Genomic DNA, 21,225 nt, shown 5'->3' with positions numbered 1-21,225 from the left:
TTAACTTTTGACTCTGTCCAAGAAGTTGTATGGTCCAATACAAGGTTCACAAGCACTTGGAGTCCAGTCCTTAAATTTGAGAAGTAAAAGAATATACCTGTTTTGATTTTATTAGAATTACATTTTGATAAAACAAGAGTCAAATGACAACTAAGATTATAGATTTAGCTCTTCATCTAGTTGACTTCGTCATAGTTCATCAGCTTGGAAGTGTTCAGTTTCCGGGCAGAATTTCTTAGGTGAGTCCGGGGTGCGTGGGCCTCCGAGCAGCGCCGTGGTGCGCCGGCAGTCTTGGTCAGTCTTGGTCAGTCTGCCGTGCTGGCGTTGTCCTCGGAGCCTCCGTCCCCCAGGACACTGCCGTCCCACCCACCTCAGACGGTGTCATCCCTGCAAAGGAGATCTGATAAGTAAGTAGTCTTCTTCGGAAGCCTTTCTTTTGTTCTCGTAAGTGAATTTTCCAGGAGAATAACAAGAAGGATAATTAAAATTTACTCCAGATACATTCTTTCTTTAGTCCCATGTGGGTCTCAACTTTTTTGGAATTTTCTATGCTGCTTCCTCAAATCCTTCTGGAACCGTATACACACTGGGTTTGAATTACTCATTGATTGTACTTGACATCCTATCTTTTAAAGAACATAGGGAAGGCTTTTTCCAAGTCAGTAACGGCAGCAAGAGTTTTTTTTTTTTTTTTTCCATATTGAACTTACTAGTTGTCTACATATCTCATTTAAAAACAAAAATAAAACTGTCTTATGTTCTGATCGTTCCTAAATCCAAATAAGTTCTTTATGTTTAGTTTCAATAGTTTGTATTTCTAATGTAATATAATAAAATAATCTTAACATCACCCATAATATCAGCAAGTTATTTTTCACCCTTGTTTGCTTTCATGCCTTCTCTCTCTTCCTGGGCCCTTCTCTCCCTCACTGAGATGAACACAAGCAACTTCAGCTCTTCAGCTACCCTCTCAGGCGGTGATGTTTGGACTGTATATTTAATTATCTAAGGTGTTCTCATCAAGGCGCACTGCCTTTTCTCAGTTTGCATTTCCTGGGAGCTTGTCATTCACTAATTTCCCAGGCTTTTTCCTGGCTTCAGTCATCAGAACCTTGATCCACTGGCTTTCTTTATTTCCTTGTTATTTGTTGACGTTCTCACATTCTCTGGTCAAGATGCATTTCTTTAAAGATTAATGACTTACTAGACTCCTACACTGTGATTGACTGACAGGTCACAGAGCAGTCTATATAGGTGGAATGTAACCCCAACTATGTAAATAAATGTCCTCTAAGTCCTAAGACAAAGCAACATTATAGTCAAAAGTAACATTTTTAAAATTTTATTTTATTTATTTATTTATTTAATTTTTTTTTTTTAATCCTCACCCGAGGACATTTTTCCATTTTTTTGCACAGATAGAGTGGGAGGGAGAGAGAGGAAGAGAGAGAGAGAGGGAAACATCGATGTGAAAGGGACACATCGAGTGGCTGCCACCCGCACGACCAACCAGGGCCGGGGACAAACTGCAACTGAGGTACATGCCCTTAGCGGGAACCGAACCCGGGTCTCTCCGGACCGCAGGCGGATGCTCTAACCGCTGAACCAAACCGGCCAGGGCTAAAATTTTATTTTTTTAAACTTTTAAAAAATCCTCTCTCAAGGATATGTTTATTGATTTTAGAGAGAGGAAGGGGTGGGGGGGGGGGGCACCAACCAGTTACCTGACATGTGCACTTGACTGGGGATGGAACCCACAACCTTTTGGTGTATGGGATGACGTTCCAACCAGCTGAGCCACCCAGCCAGGGCTGAAAGTAACATTGTTTCTTAGGTTATATTAAATTCTTCTGATTTATTAGTTGGTTTTCACAGTGTCTGAACTTACCAGTGTATCTTCGGAGCACTGCCCAGTAGACTGAGGTGCATTGGCATCCTTGAATGACCGATGGACCCAATGCCAGGTTTCCTGTGTGAGGTGGGAGGCTGGAGGTCAGCCAGCAAGCCTGCAGCTCTGTCCTGGACCTCCCCAAGCAGAAGTAACACTGTGCAGTAGCGGCAGGGTCCTAGATTTGAGGAGCTGGTGGCAAAGCCTCTCAGTTTTTTACAGGGAACAACAGAGTACGAGAGGTGCTTGAAGAATCTTAGCAACATTGTGGAATGTCTCAGAAGGATGGTGGGTTTGTTGGCGAGGAAGAAAGAAGGCAAACAGCTGTGATTTCCTGCTCTGACCCGGCACAGTGTGTACTACCCTGGGTCACGTGGCCAGTAAAGGGCTGAGCTGGCTCTCCAGCCCAGGATTCTGTGTCTTCAAAGCTCATGTTTTTTTCTACAACGCTATACCAACTCATAAACATCTGCTCTTTGGGAATATTAGGCTGTCATAACAGACTGATTTAAGAATATCCTCAAAAGCTATTTTGCCCACAGAAAAGAGTCAGCAGTGTGACAGAAATGCCATCTCTTCTCCATATTGTGAACAGGAATAAACCAGCGTAATCAGAGGTAGTCCTGTTAGCCGTCACGCTCTAAGGAGGACTCAGTTTGTTCGCATATGTGGTGGTCAGACTGAATGTCACTGTCATATCTTTCCAGTGTTGCCTTATTTGTCGCTATGCCTTTGCCTCGGGACATGGCAAAGAGTAAGAGGATTTGGAGGTGCTCAGTTTAGTGCACGTCCTGGAATAAGACACAGTTCACACTGACTTCCTGACGGAAGTGTCCCCGGGCTACCGGTAGCAACACAGGAAGAGGACGGCGTAGATTATTGTGTTCCACGTGGCATTCCCGGAGGATTTGTGCTGGAAAAATAAAAAGTAATTCAGATTGCTTAGCATTACCTCAAAGTATCTGTAGTTCAAAGTAGGAGACTTTTCTAAAAGTTTCAGGTACTCTTCTGTGTTAGCAAAAAGGTACTTTGTACTCTTTTTATAGTGTGAAAGGATCCAGGTGGTTGAGCAAGTCCTTTTTCCCATTTCTTTGAGAAGTGGCCTGAGTCAGACGATGGTACTGGCTCCAAAGGAACTGTGATTCCAGGAACTCATCTGCTGTGGATTATGATCGAAGAGTGTATTACCAATAGAAGAAATTTCTGAGACCCTTACATAATTATCAATAATCTGAGACTATACTTGCATTTTCTGAATCTGACCACATATCTCTTCCACGTGACAATCCAGCTAAAGAATTAAATTTCTAGTTTCATTGCCCAAGAAGTCACCCAAAACATTGCATTTTTTAAAGATACATGTCCTTTTAATAATTGTGGGAATATGAAACAAAATGGTTGTCCATTTGATTAATTGTTATTGCAGGTGAGAGGATAAAACATAGTTTGTAAAATAATTGATTAAATGTGCCTATTCCTGGGCATACATGTTTAGATGTTTAATTATAATTTTTATGATGTGTCGGCACCAACATTTTCCTATAGAAATACAACTCAAGATTTAATATTGGGCAACAGTGGGAAAATGGGATTTAGTATGAAAATATTTGCTTTATGTAACCCTTTTTATGAATGTAGCTAATGCATAAGTGACGGCAAGCTGTAAAAACAATTAGCTGGGAAAATGCCAAGTAAATCTTTATATTCCTGTGAATATCTGTTAACTATGCATGATTGTTGTCATTAAACTATATGCAAATTACAATTAGATTCACTTAGATTCAGATAAACAACAACAACAACCAAAACCAAGAAATATACAATAAGTATAATTACTGTTTGCATCTCCAAACAAAGCACATTAATCTTCCTGTAATCTCACTGATGTAATGTCTCCATGTTACCTTTGGGAGCATTTGAAGTGGGCAAGCGTCCAAAGTTGATAGTTAATTCTGATCAGCAAAGGCCCTGGAGTAGATGTCTGGGTTGGACATTGTAACAAAGCAAACAATTTTTAAAGCTTTTGGAAGATTTCAGTGCAAACACATCATCCATTTGATTTTCTTTATTTAGACATTACAAAATTAATTTGTCCAAAAAGGGTGTGAAACCTCTTCTAAAAATATAATCTGATACGTTTGTATTTTTTAAAAATTTAAACTTCTCAAAAGCATATACTTTTGTGCTTAAGATAAGAGGAAACAGAAGCATTTAAACTATTTTCTAGAACCAGTCGCAGAACCATTTAGTTGAGGGAAAGGAGAGATTCTTGCATTTTAGTGGTTTTCAAAGAACCTTCACAGGCAACCCTTAAACAAACATGACCTGTTCATGGAATTGAATAATGAGAATCTTCTTACAACTCAAGGAAATAATAAGCCATCTTTTAAATAATTTTCTTAAACTTAGGAATCTGCTAATAGACTACTAGCATGCAATATTTATTAAATATATATTAAAAACTTAAAAGTGTGCCCTGGCTGGTTTGGCTCAGCGGTTAGAGCGTTGGCCTGTGGTCCAGAGAGACCCGAGTTCGGTTCCCGCTAAGGGCACGTACCTCAGTGGCAGTTTGACCTTGACCCTGGTTGGGTCTAGCGGGTGGCAGCCACTCAATGTGTCCCTTTCACATTGATGTTTCTTTCTCTCTCTCTCTCTTCCTCTTCCTCTCTCTCTCCCTCCCTCTTCCTCTCTCTCTCCCTCCCACTCTATCTGAACAAAAAATGGAAAAATGTCCTCGGATGAGGATAAAAAAACCCAAAAATCTTAAAAGTGTATATCTTTAAAAAAAAAAAAAAGAATTTATTTATTTTTGTTACACGTTTCTCCTTTTTCCCCCATTGACACCGTCGTCCCATCCCCAGCTTTGTTGTCCATGTCTATTGGTTATGTGTACATGCTTATCAGTTCTGTGGTTTATATCCCCCCACCTCCTCTTCTGGGGATTGTCAGTCTGTGCCCTACTTCCACGTCTCTGGGACTACCCTGGTTTTCAGACCGTTATGTTCATTATATTCCACAAATAAGTGAGATCATATGATATTTGTTTTTCTCTGCTTGGATTATTTTGATTAGGATAATACTTTCCAGGTCCCTCCATGTAGTCTCAAAGGATAAGTGATCTTTCTTTCTTACAACTGCATAGTACTCTATTGTGTATATGTACCACAGCTTTTTTATCCACTCGTCTACTGATGGACACTTGGGATGTTTCTAGATCTTAGCAATTGTAAATAGTGCTGCTATGAACATAGAGGTGCATATATTCTTTCTAACTGGTGTTTCAGGCTTCTTAGGGTATATTCCTAGAAGTGGGATCACTGGGTCAAACGGAAGTTCAATTTTTAATTTTTTGAGGTAACACCATAGTGTTTTCCATAGTGACTGTACCAGTCGGCATTCCCACCACCAGTGTATTAGAGTCCCCTTTTCTCCGCTTCCTCGCCAACACTTGTTGATGGTGGCCATTCTGACAGGTGTGAGGTGATATCTCATTGTTGTTTTAATTTGCATCTCTCTGATGATTAGTGATGTTGAGCATTTCTTCATATGTCTGTTGGCCATTTGTATGTCCTGTTTGGAGAGGTGTTTATTTAGGTCCTCTGCCCTTTTTTTTTTTTTTTTTAATATTCTTTCCTTTATTTATTTTAGAGAGAGAAGAAGTGAGAAGGAGAGAGAGATAGAAACATCGATGACAGAGAACATCGATTGGCCGCCTCCTGCATGCTCCCCACTGGAGCTGGGCCCACAACCTTGGCAGGTGCCCTCACCGGGACTCGAACTGGCAACCTATTGGTTCATGGGTCGATGCTCAACCACTGAGCCACACCGGCTGGACCTGTGCCCATTTTTTAATTGGGTTTATTGTCTTCCTTTTGTTGAGTTGTATGGGCACTCTATATATATTGGAAATTAACCCCTTATCTGATATATCATTGGCAATATGCTCTCCCATACAGTGGGTTGCCTTTCCATTTCAATGGTTGTTTCTTTTGCTGTGCAGAAGCTTTTTAGTTTGATGTAGTCCCACGTGTTCATTTTTTCCTTTGTTTCTGTTGCCTTAAGTGATGTATCAGTGAAAATTCTTCTGTGTATAATGTCTGAAATTTTGTTGCCTACATTTTCTTCTAGGATTGTTATGGATTCACGAGTCACATTTAAGTCTTTTATCCATTTTGAGTTTATTCTTGTGTATGGTGTAAGTTGATGGTCTAGTTTCATTTTTTTTGCATGTAGCTGTCCAATTTTCCCAACACCATTTATTAAAGACGCGGTCTTTACTCCATTGTATGCTCTTGCCGCCTTTGTCGAATATTAATTGAGCATAATGTTTTGGGTCAGTTTCTGGGTTCTCTGTTTTATTCCATTGATCTATGTGCCTGTTCTTGTGCCAGTACCAGGCTGTTTTGATTACAGTAACTTTGCAGTATAACCTGATATCTGATATTGTGATCCCGCCTACTCTATCCTTCTTTTTCAAGATTGCCGTGTCTATTCAGGGTCTTTTTTGGTTCCATATGAACTTTTGAAGTATTTGTTCTAGTTCTGTGAAGTATGTCGGTGGTATTTTGATGGGGATTGCATTGAATCTATAGATTGCTTTGGGTAGTATGAACATTTTAATGATGTTAATTCTTCCAATCCATGAACAAGGCATGTGCTTCCACTTTTTTATATCTTCCTCTATTTCTTTTTTCAATTACCTGTACTTTTCTGCAAATAGGTCCTTTACTTCTTTAGTTAAGTTTATTCCTAGGTATCTTAATCTTTTTTTGCTGCAATGGTAAATGAGATTGTTTTTTCAGTTTATCTTTCTGTGAGTTCATCATTGTTGTATAAGAATGCCATCGAATTCTTGATGTTAATTTTGTATCCTGCTACTTTGCCAAATTTATATTAAGCCTAGTATATTTTTGATGGAGTCGTTAGGGTTTTCTATGTATAATATCATGTCATCTGTGAATAATGACAGTTTTACTTCCTCCTTTCCAATTTGGATCCCTTTTATTTTTTAATCATGTCTGATTGCTGTGGCTAAGACTTCCAGTACTATGTTAAATAAGAGTCGTGAAAGTGGACATCCCTGTCTTGTTCCTGTTCTTAAGGGACATGCTTTTAGTTTTTGCCCATTGAGTATGATGTTGGCTGTAGGTCTTTCATATATGGCCTTTATTATGTCAAGATATGATCCCTCTATTCCCACATTGCTGAGCGTTTTTATCAGAAATGGGTGCTGGATTTTGTCGAATGCTTTTCCAGCATCTATTGATATGATCATATGGTTTTAATCTTTCATTTTGTTTATGTGATCACATTTATTGATTTGAGAATATTGTACCAGCTTTGCATCCCTGGGATGAATCCCACTTCGTCATGGTGAATAATTTTTTTGATGTATTGCTGGATCTGATTTGCTAGTATTTTGTTCAGGATTTTGGTATCTATGTTCATCAGGGATATTGGCCTGTAGTTTTCTTTCTTTGTAGTGTCTTTTTCTGGTTTTGGAATTAGAATTAAGCTGGCCTCATAAAATGAGTTTGGAAGTCTTCCTTCTTCGTGAATTTTTAGGAATAGTTTGAGGAGAATGGGTGTTAGTTCTTTTTTGAATGCTTAGTAAAACTCCCCCATGAAGCCATCCAGGCCTGGGCTTTTGTTGGCTGTGAGTGTCTTGATTACACCTTCAGTTTCCTTTGTTGTTATTGGTCTGTTCAAGTTTTCTATCTCTTTCCGGTTCAGTTTTGGGAGACTATGTGTTTCTAGAACTTTGTCTATTTTGCTTTTTATCTAAGCCTTAGATTGTCCAATTTGTTGCCGTATAATTGTTCATAATATTTGTTAACAATCCTTTGTATTTCTGTGGTGTCAGTTATTATTTCCCCTCTTTCATTTCTGATTTTGTGTATTTGGATTCTCTTTGTTTCTTGGTAAGTCTAGTTAAGAGTCCATCAATCTTGTTTATCTTTTCAAAAAACCAGCTCTGTGTTTCCTTGATCCTTTGAATTGTTTTTTGGTCTCCATGTCATTTATTTCTGCTCTGATCTTTACTATTTCCTTCCTTCTACTTGCTCTGGGGTTTTCTTTTTGTTTGCTTTTTAGTTCTTAAAGTTGTGAGGTTAGGTAGTCAATTAGAAATTTTTCTTGTTTCTTGAGGTGGACCTGTAGTGCTATGAACTTCCCTCTCAGAACTGCTTTTGCTGTATCCCATAGATTTTGTGTTGTTGTGTGTTCATTTTCATTTGTTTCCAGGAAGTTTTTAATTTCTTCCTTGATTTCCATGGTAACCCATTCATTGGTCAATAGCATCCTGTTTAGACTTCTTGTTTTCAAAGTTTTGCATGTTCTTTTTGCAATTGATTTCTAGTTTCATGCTATTGTGATCCGAGAAAACGCTTGATATGATTTCAATCTTCTTGAACTTGTAGAGACTAAGTTTGTGCCCTAACATGTGGTCTGTCTTTGAGAATGTCCCATGTGCACTTGAGAAGAATTAGAATTATTCAGTTTTGGGGTGTAATTATCTGTAGATATTAAATATTAAATATTAGATATTAAATCCATTTGACCTAGAGCTTCACTTAGAGTCTCTGTTTCCTTGTTAATTTTTTGTCTAGATGATCTATCCAGTGATGTCAGTGGGGTGTTGACGTCCCCTGCTATGATTGTATTGCTGTTGATTTCTCCTTTGAAGTCCGCCAGAAGATTTTTAATATATTTTGGTGCTCTTATATTGGTTGCATGTATGTTTACCAAGGTTATATCTTTCTGTTGTGTAGATCCTTCCTTTCAATATTATGTAGTGACCTTCTATGTGTCTAGTTATGGCCCCTTCATTTTGAAATCTACTTTGTATGAGTATTGCTACCCCAATTTTTTTTTTCCTTTCCATTTGCTTGAAAGATTTTTTTCCATCCCTTTACTTTCAACCTATGTGAGTCTTTTGTTGTGAGGTGGGTTTATTGTAAACAACATATATGTGAGTCATACTTTGTTATTCAGTCAGCTAGTCTGTGTCTTTTTATCGGAGCATTCAATCCATTTACATTTAAGGTGATTATTGATATGCACTTATTTATTGCCATTTTTGTTTAGTGTGGTTATGTTTTTCTTCCTATTTCTTCTTCTAATCACAGCAGTCCTTTTAACATTTCTTGTAGTGCTGGTTTGGTGCTAATGTATTCCCTTAGTTTTTTTTTGTCTGGGAAGCTTTTTATTTGACCTTCTATTTTGAACGATAGCCTTGCTGGATAGCATAGTTTTGATTCAGATCTTTGTTTTTCATGACCTTGATTACTTCATGCCATTCCCTTCTGGCCTGTAGTGTTTCTGTTGAGAAGTCAGCTGATACCTACAAAGAATCCCCCATTAGTAACCTGTTGCTGCCTTTAGGATTCTCTTTTTGTCTTTAATTTTTGGCATTTTAATTATTATTTGTCTTGGTGTGGGCCTGTTTGGGTTCTTCTTACTTGGGGCTCTCTGTGCTTCTTAAACTTGAATGCTTTCTTCCATCACTAAGTTAGGAAAGCTTTCTGTCACTATTTCTTCAAGTATATTGTCTAACCCTTGCTCATTTTCTTCTTCTTCTTTGGGGCCTCCTATGATGTGAATGTTATTATGTTTACAGTTTTCCCACAGTTCTCTTAAGCTGTCTTCCTATTTTTCAGTTGTTTTTTTTGTTTGTTTGTTTTTTGATTGGTTGATTTTTTTCTACCCTGTCTTCTAATTCACTGATCCGGTCCTCAGCTTCTCTGCTCTGCTGGTTAGTCCTTCCAATGTGTTCTTTATTTCTCCTATGTCATTCTTCATTTCCACTTGGTTAGTTTTCAATGTTTCTATATCTTTACTCATGGTGTTGATGTCCTTACTCATGCTGTTGAGCTTCCTCAAGATCATGGCTCTGAACTCTACCTCTGATAACTTGCTTAACTGCATTTCATTTATCTTCGGTAGAGTTCTCTTGTTCTTTCATTTGGGATTTGTTTCATTGTTTCACCATTTTGGCTGTCTTAGTGGGTTTTGGAGCCTACCAAATTTTCCCTGTGGGTGTTGGTGTTCTGCTGTTTGTGGCTTCCTCTGCTGGGTTTAGATGAGAGTGGAAGCGCCCACGTTTAACCCCAGTGTCAGGTCTTACTTCCTGGGTAGATTTGCAAGCCCAGGAAAGGTTCAGTTATCCTGTAGCTTTTTGCCTGGAGGCTATTAGTCTCAGTTACTCAGGGCCTTGGAATGTAGCCCTCTGGTGTTCTGCATAAGAGGATTTCCAGAGGGTGGGACAGATGCTGTTTGCTAATGAATCTCAATTTGCATTTCTTGGGCTCACCTGGAGGGGGGCTGAATCTTTGAGGGAGGGGCTGCTCCTTCTCCCCACAGCTCTTGGAAGGAGCAAGCTGGCCACCGCCCTTTGTGGCCACGACTCAGCAAAAACTCTGAGTACCCTCCAAATCCCAAGTATCCCCACAGAGTTCCAGTCCCGTCCGCTCTCCCTCTGCTGGAGCCGAAGGTGAGTGGCCGTAGCCACTCTAGTGCTCTATTTTGGCCCTCTGTGCTGTGGAGCGTGCTTGGGATTTTAACACCGAAGGCGCTGCTCACAGCTAAGGCTGCTGCTGTCTGTGGGCTCCCAGCCCACCACTGTCTTGTGCCTCTGCAGATCCTACCAGTGTCCCTGGTTATATGGGCCTTTCCCGCTGCTTTTCTTTTGCCTTTTTCCAACGATTTGTCTTTCTTTTAGTTGTAATTCCCGTTTGGTCCTGGGCGATCGTCTGTGTAACTTCCATTCACTCTGCCGCCATTTTTTTCTTCCTCAAAAGTGTATGTCTTTATGAAGGAAAATGATTGCATAAATAGACTAATTAGAAAACAGAAGAATAATGGAAAAAACATGCAGAATCCAATATCTTGTTCTTAGGAAGAACCAAGAAAACATGTAAATGTGTACTCTAATCAAGGTAAATGTGATTTTAAAGCACAAATATGCAAAATATGGTCTGATAGTGGGGGAGGCGGAGAACAGAGGCACTGGAAATGAAACTTCTCATAAAGGACCTTGTTCAGCTTATGGAAAATGATTTCAGAACCTGGACGAGCTGGCTGATTTCATAGGAAAATACAGATGACCAAAACTGATCTCAAAAGAAGAAAAAGTAAGCCTTGAGTGCTATAGAAAAGGATAAGTATGTGTCCATACAGCTTGCTACCACCACCCCACCATCCTGAAGAAAAGCACTCAGCTTGGATAATTTCACAGAGAAATTTTACTGAGCTTGTGAAAAACAGAAAAAATATTTTGGGCAATCAAAAAATAAACTGGCTCAACAATGCCAGTTTAAAAAAACAAGAAAGTGTAGAGCTTCAGGTCAGTATGATTCCTAGAATACCGATGAGGAGTCCTAATGGAAATACTGGCAAACAGACTTTGACAATACATTCAAAGAAGACCCATCGTTACCAAGTAGGATATGTCCTACGAATATGAATTTGTTTTACTATTATAAAATATATTAATAAAATTTACCTTATTAATAGATAAAAAGTAAAAATTATTAACTATCTACAGAGATGCTGATGACATTTAAAAATTTGTTTATGACTTTGAAAACGATTGATTACAAATAATTGAATACTTCTTTAATGTTGTGAACTACATACTCTTATAGATATGCACATATATTTTCTCCTCCAGCCCCCACATCCCATCCCAACCCAACCCAACCCAACGTAACCCAATTCAACTCTACCCAACCCAACTGAACCCACCCTAACTCAATAGCCAGCATTGTGCTTAATGAGGACCTACTAGCTTGCCATCGAAGTAAGAAACAAGTCCAGATGTTCATTATCAACCATTATTTAGGATTCCTTTGGAGGCATGGACCAACACAATTAGTGAAAAGAAAAGGAATAAAGTGTGGAAATAAATAGGAAAAATTATCATTTTTGCAGATCAGATATGTTTGGAACATTGCAGAGAATCTACTAAAGACCTACTAGAGGCAACAAGGTACAAAGTGAATATTCAGGACTCCAAAGCCTTCGTGTTCACAAGCGAGGAAAGGGAGAATACCCCTGTGTGGAGGTGCTCCTCAATCTTTAGCATGCACAAAAATTACCGAGGCTGTTTAGTAACAAGTAGATTCCTGGACTCCACCCAAAGATTCAATTCCACCAGCCTTGAATCTGCATTTTGACAGATGTTCCTTTATCCCACCAACAGGATGGTGTCTGGGTAGGGCCACACTTGGAGAAAAGCTGCCCTGAGGAACCCACTCACCTTCCCATGCCATGGCCCCTCCCTCATTGCCAGTTTCCACAGCGCTGTGTGCAGTGCCGTTTCCCTGTCGCAGACGCCTCAGAGGGACAGTGGTGGCATGTGCTGGGAGGAGAGCCCTCCAGGTTGCTCTGCCCTCCAGCAGTGCCCTGCAGGTCACATGGGAGGCACTCAGTGCTGCTCCTGCTGCCATGGTCCATGGCGGGGCAGGGAGGAGCGCTGTCCTCTGGGACCTGCGCTTCAGGAAGGCGTTGAGCAGAACCTCCAGGACGCTTGCAGCCTCCCACCCTGCCAAGCTTCGGGGCTGTTTCGCTGGAGTTGACCGCTCATTTCCCACCAGTCCTCTTGTCACTTAGCTCCTGTGTTTTCTAGTGCCTCTCAGCTTGAATGGCACTGACGGTCGGCAGAATCGTTACTGGTTAAATCCAGCTGCTCCGACTCTGCACTTGCTCCCAGGAAGCGACAGAAGAACACAGCCGTGCCGACTGGGTCCATCGTGGAGTAATGACCAAGTCCTTCAGTGGACTTGGAGCATTGCCTGCAGTCCGCTGTGTTCTCCGAGCCACCAAGTCTCCTGTTTCCAGAGGTGACTGTAGTGGTGTGCCGACTGCTCTCTTCTGGCCTCTTTCTGGGCAGACAGCAGTGGGAGACTCATCCGCCAGGGCACGGCTCTTCCCTGCGGCCGCTCTGTCGCAGGTGCTTTAAGTTCTGCCTGGCTGCTTCCCAGACCTCGTTTCCCACCACCCAGCCTTTGACTCCCGGCGCTCCAGGTACACGAACACTTGCTGTTTCTCAAAGGAACAACCAGTGTGTCACCTCCCCAGGGCCTTTGCACTTGCTGTCACAGTTGTTTGGAACACTTTTTCCAGGTAGGAATTAGGCCCCTAATAAATATTTGTTGAATTAATAATTGAATTCACATACTCCCCTAGGCAATCAATCAAGGACAGGAAGAAGAAGACCAGATCGTTAATTTCTGAGCATGCACAAGGGAGGGTTGCTTTTACCCCCGCTCCCCCAATTTGGTAGGCTAGTTTCTGGGAGTGTGCCAAGAATGTCAGTGGGAAGAGGTGAGGTCACCTAGGAAGACAGTCTTGTCTTTGAGAAACAGAAGGCGGAACCCTGGGGAGCAGCAACATTTAAAAATATATATTTATTGAGGTAAAAACATAACAAAATTCACAGTTTTAGCCATTTTAGTGTTCTTTTATGTGGCTGTATGTCATTCTCAATGTGCAGCCGTCACCAGTATCCAACTTCGGAACATTTCATCACCTCCGTCCCCCTTGCGTCCTAGTCCTTCTCTTGTCAGCCCCTGGCAACCACTAATCTGCTTTTTGTCTCCGTGGGTTTGCCTGTTCCGGACATTCCTTCTGTGTGGAATCATTTAAATGTAGCCCTCTGTGCCTAGCTTTCACTTAGCATGTTTTCAGAGTTCATCCACATTGTGGCACGTATCAGTACTTCCTTCATCGGTATTGCTGTCTAATACTCCAATGTATGGATACACTGCATTTTGTTTATTGATTCATCAGTTGATGGACCTTTGGGTTATTTTTATTTTTTGGGCTATTATGATTAGTGCTGCTATGAACACTTGTGTATACATTTTTTTTTTTCAACACCTGCTTTAACTTCTCTTGAGTTTAGATATCTGGGAGTAGAATTGCTAGGTCAAATGGTAATTATTTAACTTTGATGAACTGCCAAGATGTTTTCCACAGTGACTGCACCAATTTACGTTCCCACCAGGATGAATGATCATTCTAGTTTTTGCTTCATCCTTGCCAGCACTTGTTTTCTGTTTTTGTTCGACTGTGGCCAACCTAGTGATGTGAAGTGGTATCTCACCGTGGTTTTGATTTGCATTTCCCTAATGGGAACATCAACATTTAAGCGTGGGCTTCAGAAGGGTGGGTTAAGAGCCTGGGCTGCGTGGCTCAGTGGATTGAGCATCGTCTCATGGACTGAGAGGTCCTGGTTCCATTCCCAGTGTGGGCACATGCCTGGGTTGCAGGCTCCATCCCCAGTAGGTGTGCAGGAGGCAGCTGATGGATGTTTCTCTCTCAAATCGAAGTTTGTATCTCACTCCCTTCCTCTCTCGAAAAAAATCAATAAAAACATTAAACAAAACAAAACAAAACAAGAACGGTGGGTTAAGAGAGGAGACTAAGCTAGAGAGTGCTAGGACTGTAGTCAAATAGGTCTCCTGGACTTACAGGGCCCCCAGTATTTTCCTTGGTTACAGCTGTGACCCACAGAGCTCTTCAGTTTCTGTCAGATCACTTATGGTTTCACTCAGATACCTTGGGGTCCAAGTGTGGTGTGACTTCTCCAAAGTGAGCGGGAGTAGCTCTACATTGTGTAGGTCACACTCGGTTCGTTAGAGACAGCAGAGGGCAGAGGTTAAAAGCCTGGGTTCTGGATGAGACTGCCTGCGTTCAAAGGCTGACTGTAGTGGGGTGGCTGTGGCGGCTTAGTGAGCATCTCTGTTCCTCATTTTCTTGTGTGAGAAATGACTGGGGTTGAGCTAGTGACTGAGATTAGTGTGTCAAGTGCTTGGAATAGTGCCCGGCATATAGTGAGTGCCTTGTATGTTTTTTGCTGTAATCATGGGGTTGATGATGATGATTTATCTAGATACTTGTTTAGGGAAGGGGCAAGAATAGGTTTATGCTGCATCCAGTGTGGGATTGAGGGTGGTGATTGTGTATTTGCTGAATGTGCCCTTTGATAGCGTGCTCTGCTTTCCGTGGCCCTGGTGTTGTGGCACTGTGTCAGCAACAGTGTAGAGTATTGACTCCTGTGGCTCCACAAGGCTCCACAAGCCTTGATTCCTCAAGTCGTGCCACTTATCCAGTTTACATTTGGGCACAGATTTTCCTCTATTTGTTTGGACAGGGACTAGACTTGCTTCAGTTAAACATTTTCTTCTGCTATTACTGTAGTACAATCATATTCTTTTTAAAAATTTGGAATTATGAAAGAAAACATCATCTATAATTCCATCACTTCAAAACACCCTGTTCCAGCTTTTACTGCACATCTTCCTATATTCTCCCCGAGGCATTTTAAACGTAATTACAATCATTCTACAAACAGAATAGAAGATCCTTACAACTCTGAGAGCTTATTTTCAGCTGCACTGCAAATCTAATAGGTCCTAATTTTTGAAATTCCTGGAGACTTAACATCCAGATCCCATAAAAGATATATTTTCAAAATTTATAGATGTGAATAGAGAAATAACCCTCTCCTATCTAGACATTTTATATACATACAAGCTTGAAAGGATGCCAAGGACTGTTTTATAGCTTTCTGATAAAACCTATTATTTTTCTACAGCAAGAAAAAGAATGCTTAGCAGTGCCAAAAAAGTGTACAAAGAGTCAAAATAATCAACATGTCATTTGAATTCTAAGTTTTGGCATTTAGAGTTCTTTAAACATAGATTCTGCAAATATTTTGCAGATAAGTAAACTGAGATAGAAAGATTAAGTGACATTTCTGTTTTCAGTCAACGTTGGAAATAAACACAGAAATCCAAAGCCTCTCCTTATTAGATCAGAAGATAACATATTCATATATTTTAAGACATAAACCTGTAGAAGAGATATGAACACTTAAGCTGTGTTGAGATTTATGAATAATGCTATCAAATGAAGCAATTATTTTTCAGTTTTTAAAAGTTCTGGTGTTATTTGGCATATGTCTTTCTCACCTTGTAAAAGTGATACTTAGGCAAGTGGAGATGTTGGAGAATAAGGCCGCCACAGAAAGGGAGGGAGGACACGCAGATTTTAGTTCAGAAAGATAATGCAGAATGCGTCTGTGGAAAGGGCATTAATGAGGTAGCTGGAGAGAGGATGGCAGAGTCGTGGTACAGAAAATTGTTATAACCGATGGTCAAATATAAAACAAAGAATACTTATATTCTTATAATAATAGTTATAGAAGAATGTAACACCTTCCCTTTGCTCAAATAACAAAACAAAACTGTTTAAGGAATGTCAAGCAGTAATTCAGAGCGACCGAGTGTACTTTGTTTCTTTATTTTGGTGTCAACTTGTGACATTGAAGATAAGCCAAATCTAAAGACTTTTTTGGGGTTTTTTAAAAAAGAAGCTTTTATTTTATTCAAAGTTTTGTTTATTTTTTGTGAGACTTCAGGCAGACAGAGGACAAAAAGGCTTGACCAGCAGCCTCTGTCAGATGTAGACTGCCAAGCGGTGGGTCACGTGGTGTCCATCATTCTGACTTGTCACTCTAGTGGGTCACTCAGTTGGGTCTATTTTTGAACCTGGTTGGCTTGACGTACTTACTGTAAGAACCTGGGGTTTTATTATGGAGGTGTTTGTTTCAGCAGCTATTCAGTCAGACCCTTCCGAAGTCTATTGGTGGACTGACTGTAGGTTTGAAAAGAACCCTTAGGTTTTGTGGCCTGCCAAGGACACAGCCACTTTAATTAACAAATGTGAACACAGATAGAGAGGCTAAAACAAATCTCTAGAAAACCTCTTAAGAGTTTTTCTGAGCTCTGAAGTTAGGCAGACTTGAGGTTGACTCCCAGCAACTCTGTTGGGAAGATTTGTTACCTGTCCAGGTGACCACGGGGACATCTGACTCAGCAGGCTGCTGTGAGGATGAAAGGAGGAGGAGATATAGGGCCCCTAACCATGGTGCTCTACGGGAAGACTGTGTGGCCCTTTGCTACATGGAGTAAAGTTGCCAAGTCACAGGAGCTGAGTTGTAGGATGTGGCGCTGTCATGGGGCAGCGGCTCTTGGATTCTTATCACAACAACTCACCAGGGAAGCGTGAGTGAGGATTCTGTCCTGTCCCCGAGAACTGACTCGGCAGAGTAGGGTTCGAACATGGGAATCTGCATTTCTAGAAGGCACTAAAGATGTGGATGAAAGTGGAGTCACACTTTGCAAAATACACTTTGGAGGTTGTGGGTAGAAGCCATTTGACCCTGAAACTTGAGTAGCTTGGATGGGTGAGTTTCCCTCGCTCATCTTTTCACAGTAATCACTATGGGGACCTAAGCATTGACCACAAATTTCTAATTTAAGAAAATCATTCGAGAACCAGCAGTGTGAGCTTAGGTAAATAAGTACTAATTTGTCAAAATATGTATATCACTTACCATAACTGTTTTACAAAAAATGAGCTTAAAGTTTGAAATAAATAAAAATAGAAAAAGGAATCCATTAACTAGTACATCACCTTTGAAGTTAGTAAGCTCGGATTGTTTCTTTTTTTTTTTTATCCTCACCCGAGGACATTTTTCCATTTTTTGTACAGATAGAGTGGGAGGGAGAGAGAGGAAGGGAGAGAGAGTGAGAAACATCGACGTGAAGGGACACATCGAGTGGCTGCCACCCGCACGACCAACCAGGGCCGGGGACAAACGGCAACCGAAGCACGTGCCCTTAGCGGGAACCGAACCCGGGTCTCTCCGGACCGCAGGCCGACACTCTAACCGCTGAGCCAAACCGGCCAGGGCTCGGATTGTTTCTTTACCGAAGGAAATAAATATTTAGAGACCAGATGTAACACACAGAACCATCCTGCACCGTCTGTCCTATAATTCAGTCTGGGTGCCATTAATGAGTGTGCTCTGGTGACTCTACTGGTCGTGATGAGATGAGGAGATGTGAACTGTGAGGTACTCAGACCACGTGGGGTAGGCTATTAAGAACCATTGTTAAGTAAGAGGATGGAGTGAGAATGGAATGAAACTAGTCAGGCATCCGGTTTTGGTATTTCCTGTTGTTAGCCCTGGAACGTTTAAGAACACAACCTACCTAATTTTCCCTCTGATACTTATGCGGTATAATTTATATATACACATGTATCCACATGCACGCCCATAGAGCCATAGTTGATGGCCAAAGAGGAAGAGGCCCCAAGGGCTCTTTAGTGTACAATTAATATTTTGGTTAGAAAATCAGCAGATTGTTTCAGTATGGTTATATGTTATGACATCATATTCCAGTAAAGTTATAATGAACAGAAATGTTGTTTGTCTCTGTGGCAAACCAAAATGAGTTTTGTGATTGTCAGCAGGCCGGAGTGATTACGGTGGCGTCCATTCTCTCTCCTGTGGTTAAAGGTCTGTTTGCCTTCCCCCTGTGGACCTCTGTTTTCAAAAGTGTGTAATTAATTGTAAACATTCGCTCTCTGGTGAAAGCTTGCCATGTGAGATCTCAGGAGCTGATTTCTGATTCCAGGTTGTCTGTTTTAAAAGGCTTCGTAGTGGAACCAGTTAAAACATGCATGGAGTTCTGCAGAGGTGGGGAAGATGAATTTTGTGGGACACAGAAATCACCTGCATTCATCCTATTAGTCTGTCCAAGTTTCTGCATTAAAGGAATCTGAAATGAAATGGTAACAGGAGCCTGCACTTTAGCACACTAACTCCTGAAATTAAAGAGCAAAACAGAGTGCGCTTTTTAATGCTTCTTTGTCTTTGCCTGTTAAAAGTGGCCTGTTACTACAAATGACTTTTTTCTTCCATTAACTTTTTTGGATTTGCCAATTAAAAATGAGAACATATGACATAATAAAACCCATTTGAAAATACTTTATCTTAAGACAAACTAATAGGAAACTGTGGGCCATGAAAATTGACTCTAAGAATTAAAAAGAGCGACTTTCTCCTCTTCTTCAGACTCGGGCCTTCTCCACTCCCTGTGACACTGCCGGTCCGCTCCCTGACACCGTGTTGTTTCTTTTCCAACTCTGACCTGCTTTCATCTCCTTCTCTGCCGTCTGTTGTTTCCCCTGCCTTTGGATCACCGGCATTCATCAGAGCCCAGCCTCAAGCTCTCTTTCTGGTTCCCTTTTGCGTTCCGTTTCCAGATGCTTATCCACGCACGTGGTTTCAGTTAGTGCCGACCTACACCCTTGTTCTTCACCTCAGTAAACCTTCCCTGATGAGTCCCCTCTGCCCGCCGATTCCTACAGGATGGGCTCTGTCCAGTTGATGTCATTGCTACCTGGATGTCCATTCGTCATTTAAAAACTCAGTAGGTCATCGATTGGACTTCCTTTTGCTCAGAAATATTTTTCAGCACTGGAGTGATTGTGTACATAATTTTATAGCATTATTATAAATGCACCATTCCATCAAAACAGCCCTGTGAGTTTTGCTAATTCATTGACTTAACCTGTGAGTAACATTGGACACAGTCGATCCCTCGCTCCTCCATGAGTGACCTTCCCACTTGGCTTCCTGGAAGGGTACCCTTCCTGCCCTCATTTCCTATCGCCCCCTCCCACAGAGCTCGCACTGTCTGTGGCTTTACATTCTGTCGATGTATCGAAGAGTCCCAAATTTTATTTCCACCTTGGACCTCTTTCCTGGAGTCCAGACTCGTAAATCCAGCTGTCCACTTGACACCTCCGTGTGGATGTCTAACAGGCCTATGATTTCGCATCTTCACACCAGAGCCGCTGCCCGCCCGCCAACAAACCCCTTTCTTTCGTGGTCTTCCCCAACTCTGTCTGTGGTGCCCCATCTTCTAGGTCAGAAACCCTGGAGTTGTCTTCGACGCTGCTCTCCTATGCTATATCCTGTCCTCGGGCAAACCCTGTCTCTCTGCTTTTGAAATTCACCTAGAATCCACTACTTTTGTCACCTTTGTTCAGGCCTCTGTCGCCTTTTCCGTTAGGTGCTAGCTTCCGAATAGATCTCCCGGCTGCTACCGTCATCCTCTACAGTCTGTTCTCCACATAGCAGTCAGGTGATCCTTCAAAAATGTACGCCACAGCATGTCACTGCTCTGGTGGCTGGCCTTTTCACTCGGTGAAAGTCAGATCCTTACAGTGACTTCTGAGGAAGGCCCCAAGCGACTCTGGCCACCTCTTCTTACCTCCTGGCTCTCCTTTTCTCTCAACTGTGGGAAGATGGGCATCCTCTGAATCACCTGGACACGCATGGCACTGCTGCTGCTGCCTCAGGGCCTCTGCACTAGGCATGGTCTCTACTTCAGCTGCATTGTCCCGGGTGACCTGCATGGTCTCCTCCCTCACTTATTTTAGATCTTTACACAGTCATCCCCTCAGTGAGATGCCCCCCGCCCCCAGCCAACCCATCTAACACCTACCTCCCTGACCCTCCTGAACCTTGGCCCGGTTTACTATTTAACAGGTGTCTCTAGTACACACTGTTCTCCATATTTACCTTATTGGTTGTCTGTATTCTCCACTGCAATGTGTGTTTTTGTTCATTGTCATATTCCCCTGTCAAATAGATGGTGTTCCATAAATCATTATTGAGTTAATGGATTTTATTGTCTATCACCTTTTTCCTTCTTGATCTTTTCTAAGTGTGTTCTTTCTTCTTAAAACTCTGTATCCCCTCCTGTGTGGTGCATCACTACGACTCTCCAGCCGCCCTTCTCTACCTCATTCTCCTTCACAAACCTGCCCAAAATTTTACCTTCCATACATTTTATTATTATGCTTTCTACCTAAGAGTTTGTTTAGACCCCCTATTTTTTTTTATGTTGAATCTGATCTCCTTATTTCTTTGCAAAGTACTTATCATCACATCGGAGGAGTAAGTCCATCTGTCTGCCCTCCCGTTTCTAATCATAACGATCTTCTAAAAGTGCAGTGTTCAGCGTGTTGTCACCTCGACGGCCTTGCTCATCTCCAGCCCCTGTGGTGGCTCCCGTCCTTCAGCACCAGACCGTTTGGCTCATGGCTCACTTCCCTCAGAATCCGCCTGAGAGCTTGAAGTTAAAACTTTATTAGGGTTAATAAGAGGGCATACTACATTATGTAGTTGGTATCATTTTAAACAAAACAAATCTGATGATAGAGTGATTTTATGGAACTAACATTAATATTTTATTTTTTTATTTTAGGTACCATTGCCCAATGCCTAAGATCTTTTATGTTCAGCTGACTGTAGGAAATAATGAGTTTTTTGGGGAAGGGAAGACTCGACAAGCTGCTAGACACAACGCCGCCATGAAGGCCCTCCAGGCGCTGCAGAACGAGCCCATCCCCGAGAAGTCCTCGCAGGTGTGTGCCCGGCCATCGGATGGCTGCAAGGACAGGGCATGCGT

The 21,225-nt window shown here is 41.5% G+C and overlaps 1 protein-coding gene across 9 annotated transcripts in view; it reads left to right on the top strand.

The window, feature by feature from the left end:
* Positions 1 to 21,225, top strand: part of STAU2 (staufen double-stranded RNA binding protein 2) — a 281,591-nt gene that overhangs the window by 73,578 nt on the left and 186,788 nt on the right. For all 9 annotated transcript variants that reach the window (XM_036263712.1, XM_036263711.1, XM_036263713.1 and 6 more), the window contains one exon: positions 21,022 to 21,181. In XM_036263712.1, coding sequence (XP_036119605.1) covers positions 21,022 to 21,181 — 160 coding nt within the window. The remainder of the gene's footprint in view (positions 1 to 21,021; positions 21,182 to 21,225) is intronic.

The sequence above is a fragment of the Molossus molossus genome, unplaced genomic scaffold (genome assembly GCF_014108415.1).
Source record: "Molossus molossus isolate mMolMol1 unplaced genomic scaffold, mMolMol1.p scaffold_m16_p_16, whole genome shotgun sequence".
Taxonomy (NCBI): domain Eukaryota; kingdom Metazoa; phylum Chordata; class Mammalia; order Chiroptera; family Molossidae; genus Molossus; species Molossus molossus.
The sequence above is the reverse complement of the archived record's forward strand: the minus strand, read 5'-3'. Positions and strand labels throughout refer to the sequence as shown.